Here is a 9,778-nt window from a genome sequence, read left to right on the forward strand (position 1 = left end):
CTCACTGAAGGAACCCTCGCGGTCGATGTGTCATCTGGATATGTATTAGATTCCGAAACCTGGAAGTAAAGCCCACCTACGCTTGGCCATCGAGTCGCCTCCATTCTCGTGCCAAATACACGAAGGCGACTGGGGGGAGTGTGACAAGTGTGAATGCCACCGATTACACGTCGGACACAATGCATAGATTTCCGCGAGCACCGATTGCCACGGACACGGATAACGAACCGGCACGGATAACGAACGGGCACGGTACAGCAAAGCAATGCAAAGCAGAAGAGGGACGAAGTCAGCGACTTTGAAGCATCGGGCAGGAGCTACACTCAGCGCCTTAGCATTAAGCGACCGTTAGCTTTTAGTTCAGCAAGCAAGTACTGTCAGTAACGGTTAGAGATGTGAGCAACACTAGCGGGTAGCGAGCAACGCGGTGACACTACATAAGCAAGCAGACTGTAGGTAGCTAAGCGAAGGAGAGCATCGAAGTACACAGAGAGAGAGACGGGACGACTGCGTCGCCCGGAGCACAACGTGCTCATTCACGACTTCGTAGAGTAGGGATTCCACCAGCATCTTGTAGCTCCCCTCCAACATGGGAGACGCGGCTGCGATAACTGTACTTACAGCTTGGCAGTACTTATGACATATTCGCTACCGTCTATTGCGACCCCGATGTATCAGGGGTGGGGTGGCCCTCTTCTACCCTTCCACCCCACCCAACGGCGCTCGCTCACCCCTACAGTTTCCCGTATTGGCGACCTCACACCTGTGCGCCTTCCGCGGCAGCAACAATCAAACCTTGGGAACGGTGCTGCAGCACAAGCCTGACTTCACCTACAGTAGTGCAATTCATCAATTCATAACGCCAACGCAGTTCCAAGAATTACAAAGACACTCAATCTTTTTGTCCTCGTACGGTAGTTGATAATTGAACGTCAGTTCTGCAAATGGTGGAATGTTTCGTGTCGCCAGCAACACAACCAGGTCGCGGCCTCGAACGTTGACTATCTTCGCCGCCATGTTGGGGTCGCAACTGTGGTTTGTGAATCGCGCTCGATTGCTCTTCACAGTTGCATCGACAATCTTGTGCTCGTCAATCTTGAACAGATATGTACCCAGCCCCTCTGCATCGTACCTCTTCTCACGCAAATCTCCCAAAGGCGTTCGAATGACGTCGCCAGCGTATTCAATTACGAAATCGCCTTTTTGATACCCAGTCTGCGTGAACAGACCAACTCCGTGGATGCGACTTGTTCCTGTCAGTACGCCCCACAGGGTCTCGTTCCTCATGTAGTCAAACTTAAAAGCATGCACCTCATGTTCGAACTGGCGCCAAGACATGCCCACCTTCAACCTCGGAAACTCATCCATTTCTACGCTTCCCGGCAATACTTCGGTTGACGCGTGAAACGTTATCTCCTGGCTACGCTTATTTGATCCATTCTCCCATTCTGTTGTCGGTTCTTGGGATACTTCAGGGATCCAGTGAACAACGGCATGACGTTTCGCCCGTTGCCAATCATACCCTTCCGTGCGAGAACAGTTACCTACAAACGACCCCCCTCCGTGTTGGGAGAAAGAATGAACTGGCGAAATTCTCGATTCCATCGCTTCACGTTTCTTCCATTCAATATGACGTTTGGCAGAAGCAACCTCACTACTAGTAGAAGAAACGGACTCCTGCTTTGCGGCTGATGCGCTGCTTGATTGCCTACACATTTTGCTTAGATATTTTGACATGGGCAAGACTTGAAAGGTTGTGCTGTACTTCCATGTTTCATCGACATCAACACGGCATCGATATGCACCAACAGGCAGTTTCGCTTTCGCCTGCCACTCTTTACCAGATCCGACTTTCGTAAGCGAAATGCTTAAACCATCTGCGAGGCTTGAAAACTGGCCGCTGATCAGTCTTCTTGCTAATGCGAGTGCTACAGAGTTTGCCTTCATTTCGCAGATGTGCCAATTAAATTGCACTTCAACCTCCGAAAGCTCTCTGCTTTTCCTCAATAAATGACCGTGAGAATCATGTTCCAAGGGCCTCTCTACACAAAGCCCACGGCAGTGAATACAAATCCAGTTATCTCTCTTTCGCCAGTCATGAAACTCGGCCTCGCTGAGAGAGAGTGTACTCTCTAAACAACTGCGACATACAAGCTCCTTGCAGACATCAAATTTATGGTTGGAGCACTGTAGAGAATCCCCTTTCGACTGGAACAACCTCCGCTTGCAAACGTGGCACGGCCGCACGTTTCCCGCTCTGGCTTCACTTGCCCTCAGATCAATGGACAGGCCTAACACTCGGGCACTGTGCCGCTTTCCCATTACTGAGTAGCCTTTTTCATCCCTGTAGTTATAAAACGTAACTTGCGATTGATATCCCGGAACTCGAATGCTTGGCTGCGCTTTAGGTGGTGACTTTTGATACGGAGTTTTTCTCGAACTTCGACGCACCCTGTTTTCCTGGAAACCAATCTTCTTTGCTCTCTCGCAGATATTAGCAACCGACAAAATCTTTCCCTCCTCTACTACAAGGTCATGATTCTCCGCAAAAAAATCTTGGATTCGCTGCTCTCCGTTGTGTTGCAATATAACAGCTTCGTTGACGAGTGCGTTGTCTTGGTTGTAATGGCAAAGGTCAACGCAAACATGCCGAAACTTTTTGACAACACCAGCTATTCCGGAAATCTTCCCAGCTTCAAGATCCGATCTGATGGAAGATAAGTCTGGTGGTCCGTACCCATAAACTGAGAAACTCGAAAAACAGTCAAGTACGTCTAAAGCTTCAAGCCTCAAACAAAGCTTAAAGGCTGCAAAGATGAAATCTGGAGACCGGGCCCTGCTGGCCAGAACCAAAAGGGAGGCAGAAGAATCGACGGCCAGCAACAAATCTTCGCGCAAACTTTGGCAAATGTCTTGCTTAAGCTGTCTGTTCAAAATCTTCGGGCCAGCCTCTCTAATCATACTCGAGATTTTGCTAGCCTTCTCCTTCGCTTTTGATAATAGGGCGTCCCAAAAGTTGGAACAAGGCATTTCTACTGGGGGGCGAGCGTTCCTAGCCCACTGCCTCTGATCATTTGTAGGAAATTGACATTCAAGGTTCTCCGCCGGCTCGTCTTCATCGTTCGAGGTAGTGACTTCAAGAGTTCGGGGAGCCGGGAGCCCTATGCTTTCGTCGTCTTTGCCGTCCGATGAAAAATACGCATCAAACGCAAGGTCCGATGAGGCTTCATCATTCCTTTTCGGGGTTGGCATTTCCGGAGGGGCTAATTCAGTTGACACTGACCGAACCTCGCCACGAAAAGCTGGTGGCTCCTCGCTCTGTGCTTTCAAATTTTCTTTTCCTGAACGCAGTTCCGACACGCGCCCGCTCTTGCGTCGACCATCGGCTGGTGGCCCCGCCGAGTCTTTAGATGGCTTTTCTGATACTTCGCTGCTGTGATTCACAACCGAAAACTTTCGACCAAGCTCTTCTCTAAGAAAAGTAGCAGACGGTATAAATGTTTGCCTCGTTAGCATCGGCCTGTGGGTGCGGCAGTTATATCCTGGCCGAAAAGTTAGTATCTTGAAGAATACGGAGATGTCCTTCTGCACACTTGAACATAAATTCTGTCCAGTGTATAGCTCGGTTGCACCCGAATGGCGACTAAGATAGTAATCTATTGAAGAAAATGATGCGATATCCGGTTGCATTCGAAGCGACCTTTCCTTGATGTCCCAAAATACAGCGCACCCAGTATTGCGATTCGAAACATCAATATGGACGGCCGCCCATCCCTTGGACAAAAATTGGCGACCGAGCTCTCCGCAATATGCCAGCATGTAGGCGTAGGGGAATGAACCAGATACCTTTGCTCTTTGAATGGCATCGGCAATCGCCTGCTGCTGATCAGTATCTTGGCCTAAGTACAGTTCCAAAGAGTTATTTGCCCTAAGGCAATCATATATCGTCTTTCCGGCAAACTCTGGGATACCAGTTGGTTGTATGTACTTCTTCGCATCGCGTTTGTTCCAAAAGGAAGCAAGCTGTGCAGGGCAATTTGTATGAATGGGTATCAAATAAAAACCCAGCGATAGTTCCAAAATACTCACTTCATCCTGGCCGGAATAAACTTCAATCCATGGGTTGGCAAGCAAAAAAAGGGCTAACTCACCCCGACTGAAAAACGGGTCACGAAGCTCCTTGCATTTCTTTGTTGTGTTCCAAAATTCTAGTCTAGAAAGGAATTCAACGTTAATCTTTGTCACTCCTGTTTGCTGAATACGCCGAACTAGACGACGGAACATCAACGAAGACCTTGCAACTCCTTCTGCTAAACAACTTCGCCAAGCGGGTCCTACCACTGCCGTCCGAGCAGTGCATATCGGACTCATCATTGAAGGATCGAATATAGCCAGGTCTGGATTTAGCTGTAGCCAAACTGCAAGTCTCGAAAACATGGGACAAAACTGGTGCGCCCGAAAACTGCGTTGACTGCGATTCCAGATTCTAACTCTACGATCTTTTGCCACACTCCTGTTCGCCCATCTCACAATGTCGTACGGAAATATATGAAGGGTGTGGGAAAGCGGCCCTCCTTCAAAGTCGTAATCTTGACCATCGTAAACGCCTAAGAACGGGCTTGTAGAACGTTTACAAATTTCAATGGCTTCGTCCAGAGGTACCAAAACATCAGTTCGCTTGTGCTCGTCGTAGTTCCAAATATAAACGTCGGTTGAATACGATTTGCTCTTGACCGGAAGTTCGTCGGGGCCGACAGGATTCGTACGAAATCCCCCTCTTCCAGTTCTACCATACGATTTGGTCTGACCACGACTAAACACAATATCTGGCACTAACGAGGGCTCAGTACACACTTGAGCTCCTCCTTGCTTACCATTTGTAACAACGCGGGTCTTACTTTGAATTTTGCCCATCTTACTCTTGTCTGGCTCCTCAAAGTCTTCGATCCCTGCTACATGTGAGCTAGGACTCACAATCACAGGGGCGGCTTCCCCTTCTTCACAACTATCTCTTTCTTGGGAGCTGTGAAAATCCCCATCGGAATTAATAGCCTCTGACATGAAGACTCGGTCAAAAATTGATTCCTCAGACCCGCTGCTATCTTCCAACAACACCCACCTTCGTCTTTCATCGACGTTTGATCTAGCGGGTCGTTGCGGATCATTTAAGTAAGACGCCTCGGTTGAACTATTATCAATCTGACTGGCAGGTATTGGGACAGAGAGGGATCCCTCTGGAGATGCACTTTGGCTCCTGAATAAAGGTAAGCATTCAATGTCTGGTTCGGAACTATCCCCGTCGAGATAGGAAAGGCAGGCGCTAGCTGAAATGATTGGTTCATCGTCGCAGCTATCACTCTTATAGACATTCGGGATATCACGATCGTGCAGTACAAAGTTGTCATCTGATATGCAGTCTGCCTCTCCATCCAGACTGGGAGGGCCATCTGCCACATTGCAGTGAGAGCGGCATATTCTTTGCACGTAATTTCTCACGTCGTCAGAAAGAAATAAGAAAGATGTATGCTCTCCTGCGTATAATCGAAGCTGTTTGCCAGGAATTTGTTGTTTTGCTACCTTTCTCATGAACTGTTCCAATGCACTGACGGTGGGACTTTCACTGTGGGGTAAGACTGTAAGGGTATTTGGGTTAAATATCATGACACGACGATGGAGCCCGGGGGTTGACAACTCACAACTCCATGCGTCTACGTCTTCCTGACAGAGCATAGTGTTGCAAAGATTCTGTGGGAAATTAGAGCTAGATTGCCCCATGTACAGAGACAGGGTTTGGTTCTTGGCTAGGGCTCCGCATAAATCGGGTAACGGTACAGGCTCGGTTTGTAGCCTCTTCGCGGTGTTATCCCATAGTCTGATCATTAAAGAGTTCGGCGAGACAGCAGAGGCATTTTTTGCCGAAGGAACACTTTCGGAATGTTTCTTGCTTCGGCCAGGCTGCGTTCTTGGGCGTTTCTTCGGTTTCGAGTACGGCTTATAGTCCGAATCCTCATCTGCTGCTTGCGTCGTAGAGCGTCTCGTCCGTCTCCGCGGAAACTGCGGTGTTGCAGGCGTGCGTTGCTGGGTATCCTGGCTCTGCCTCATCTTCCGTAGCGAACGCTGGAGAGTGTATGCCGATTGGGTTTCGACAGGTCCCGAAAAGCCAGCGTCGAGGTAGCGGCGTGAAAGCTTTCGGCGCCGCGAGGTGCGGCGAGCAGTGGGGACATGTGGTTCCAACTTCTTGCCCTTCATTGTTGGTATGATTCCGGCCCAGAGTGGAACAGCGATATGGATGGTTGTTGCTACCAACGACTGGTGGGCACGGCGGGCCTTGCCACGAGAGTGTCGGCGGTAACGGAGGTGGCGGCGTGTAGCCTTCTTAGCAGCCTCCGGGTGCGCGCCAATTGCGGCTTCGAAACAGAACGAAAGGTGTCGATAAAGAACCGCGCGAGTCACGAGACTCTTAGAGCTTCAAAATGAAGAGGACACATCCAACAAAAACGCTTGAAACGACGTCCTGTTCAATAGCGCTTTCCAATTGGATGGATTTTCAATTTAGGCGCAAGGGCCATTCGTTGCGCGATTGCCACTGATGTGATATGCTGTGTTGGGACGGGCTCAGAGCCCGTCCCAACATAACCATGCCTCTCTTTCCGGTATCAGGGCTTTGCATCATGACTTGATCTACTGTACCCTTGGGTACAGCACGTATCTCTGGGTAAACTACCGTATATCGCATCATACAGTAAGAGCACAGGTTTCATGGCCAACAAAGTGTAGAAGCCGGAGCATCTGGCACCTTTTCGGCTCACAGAAATGTCATGTTGTTCAGCATGTTCTGTGTCGTGGGTTTCTGAAGTAAAACTGGGCCATTTCGTAAGGTGTCAAGCGGGATACGTGAAGTCGCAGACATCAAAGCACTAAGGGCACCCCTATCGGTTTGGCTAAATTTGGTGGCTAAGAGCACCCCTATCGGTGCTGTGTATATGTAAATATTTGGCATATAGAGATACATATAGCCTCTTTCATCCCTATCGGACTGGTTATCTCCAAAAATTTGGCCTTTTTGGCTATATATATCTCTATATTGGAAGCCGGATGGCGACAAATTTACTCATTTGACCATATAGAGACGCGAATTACATGGCGCCACTTGGCCAAAAGACCATAGAACAGTGTCAATACAGTACCTCTCGTACTCGATGCCCCGCACCCCTCGTACACTATGCCCTATCAGGGCACTTCAATTTCAAATTTACTCCTAAACCGATAGTGTTGCGCACAGAAATGCTATATGCAAACGCAAAATTTTACACATTTAGCCACCAAATTTAGCCAAACCGATAGGGGTGCTCTAAGAGCAAGGCAACCAGTGCGCTAATTTATAGCGCACATTTTTAGCCATACAGCGCTCTAAAGAGTGCGCAACACAATCAGTGCGTCGCTATATGTGACGGCCCGCAAGGGGCCGAGTATGAGTTTTTTTGTCGTACTGCACGAGGGCCATCCATTTCGATATGGTCTCAGAAATAAACAAAAAAACCCTCCTGTTCCTAGATCATGCTCCCCCGCCAAGTATGATCAGGACATTCTGTCCCGAAGATGCCAAAGACCCTCCGTTGCAATCGAGCAGAGCCGCTTTGCTACCGAGCGTAATGGAACTCGACAGCTCTAGCGAAGATGACGCTTTTGTATTCATGCGAAACCGAACCGCATCTGTAGCGGCAACGCTTTGCGTTGCTTCAGAAATTTCGAAAAGGAAGAAACGAACGCGTGCCGGCAGACCGGCTGGGACAAGCAACATCGAGAGGCGAGTCAGTACGTGGTTCGAAGGATACCTCGGACCTTCTCCCATATATCCTGTGAGCATATTTCGCCGCGGCTTTCGAGTTCCAAGAGGTATGTCTCAGAAATTGCTTCAAGGTCTAACTTCAGCTTTCTATGAAATTTGGGGACATCGCATGAATGCTGCAGGACCTTTTGGTGTCCCTACGGCTATCAAAGTCTAAGCATGCCTACAGGTGCTAGGTACAGGTAGATCATTTGATGACCTAGATGATAGATGCGGAATGTCTCGCGAAACCCTACGAAAGTACTTCAAAACATTTTGTAGGTTTATTCAACATATTTATGGGGCAAGCTTTTTGAATCGTCTTCCCACTAAACAAGAGCTGCAGGAAATATCTGATAGGTATGGGGAGGCAGGGTTTAAGCGATGTGTTGGATCAGTGGACGGCTGCAAGTTGAAATGGAAAAACTGCCGCGCCGCTCTAAAGGGGCAGTATCAAAACACGAAAGAAGGACACATTGCAACTATTGCTGTTGAGGCATGGTGTGATCGCGATTTATATATCTGGTATTGGTTTGCCGGAAGATGTGGCACCAACAATGACAAGACGTTGCTTGATGTCTCACCCCTCTTTGTGGCTATTCTGAATGGTACGTACGATGTTAAGCTTCCTACTGACTTCAAAATTCATCGCGACGGGCAAACGAGGAGGGTAGGATATTTTTTGGTAGACGGTATATACCCAGCATGGACGATATTCGCACGACCCATTCATGATCCGACAAATTAAAAGTAAAGTAAGTACACTGAAGCGCAGGAGGCTTTGCGGAAAGACATAGAAAGAGCATTTGGAGTCCTTCAGGGTCGTTTTCATATACTTCGAAAAGAATCGATCCTTTGGTTTAAGAGTGATGTCCTTGCAGTCAGTGAAACGTGTGTCATACTCCATAACATGCTTGTGAGAATGAATCAAGAAGGGATATTTCAAGACGAGAGTACATATGATGGTGAAACTGTTGACCTCGTGACTGAGTTGTATGAGGAGGAATGTAATCGTGCTACTCAGCATAAAGAGGAGCAGATAACGCAAATGGCAGAAGCGCACATTCAAATACAAGAAAATGGGAACGTTGATATAGAAGAGCTACAAATTCGAGAGGATTTCTTAACCTCTTCGGTTGAGTTTCCAAATTTGAGGGAAGAGTTGTCATGTGAAATGGAGGAACGGGCAAGGAGGCGTGATTGTTCTTGTGAATAGGTGCAGAAACTCTTTTTATGTCGCACTCGGAGTGGGGGCGTCGGGGGAGTGGCGTGTGTGGATTTGTTGGGGTTGGGAGAGGTGGGAGAGGTGGGAGAGGGCGGGGAGGGATTGAAAAAGGACACGGAGGCCGGGGAAGGGAGCCTCCCGCGACTGCATCCACTCGTACCCTGAGGGTACGAGTGGATGAAGTCGCGGTAGGAGGAGAGCTAGGGGTGGGAGACGGGAGAGCTAAAGGGTACAGCACCAGTAACATTTTGGGTCCTTCGCATTAAACTGATGTACGAGACTGGTGTAGAGAACAGCGTTTTATTATCTTCTCCCACTTTTCTCCCTCTTTCCCTCTCTGCTTCATGTCCTCGTCCATGTTTCGTAGTATCACCTCATTACCGCTTCCTTGGCACTCGTATGCACCACATGTTCCTACAACCGCAGTATGGTTGCTCCCGTGCCTCTACATCTCTTCCGCCTTTCGTCTGTCCATAACTTCCTTCATGAGTGCATTGAACTGCTCTGAGCCACGCTCCAATAGTTTCAGGAGCTCAATGTCTCTTTTCTCTTTGTCAGCAACTTCTTTCTGCTTGATGTTCTTAAGAAAAATATTATTTCCTTTTGCCAAAAGGTCCTGCATTCCCGGAAGCCTTTTACTTAAATCCCCTTCTTGCGTTTGCTTTCTGTCTTCGGCTTTCCTTCTTTTAATACCCATAGGACGCTCTTCCTCATCACTGGAAAGC

General features: G+C 48.5%; 1 protein-coding gene; it reads right to left on the reverse strand.

The window, feature by feature from the left end:
- Nucleotides 1-331: 331 nt before the first annotated feature.
- On the reverse strand, nucleotides 332-6,249 carry CHC_T00003237001 (hypothetical protein). XM_005714657.1 is given in 2 exon segments: nucleotides 332-849; nucleotides 850-6,249. 1 exon segment carries the CDS (start codon nucleotides 6,247-6,249, stop codon nucleotides 850-852), a length of 5,400 nt encoding a protein of 1,799 aa, XP_005714714.1. The 3' UTR covers nucleotides 332-849.
- Nucleotides 6,250-9,778: the final 3,529 nt, after the last annotated feature.

The sequence above is a fragment of the Chondrus crispus genome, genomic scaffold (assembly GCF_000350225.1).
Source record: "Chondrus crispus Stackhouse genomic scaffold, scaffold_180, whole genome shotgun sequence".
Lineage (NCBI taxonomy): Eukaryota > Rhodophyta > Florideophyceae > Gigartinales > Gigartinaceae > Chondrus > Chondrus crispus.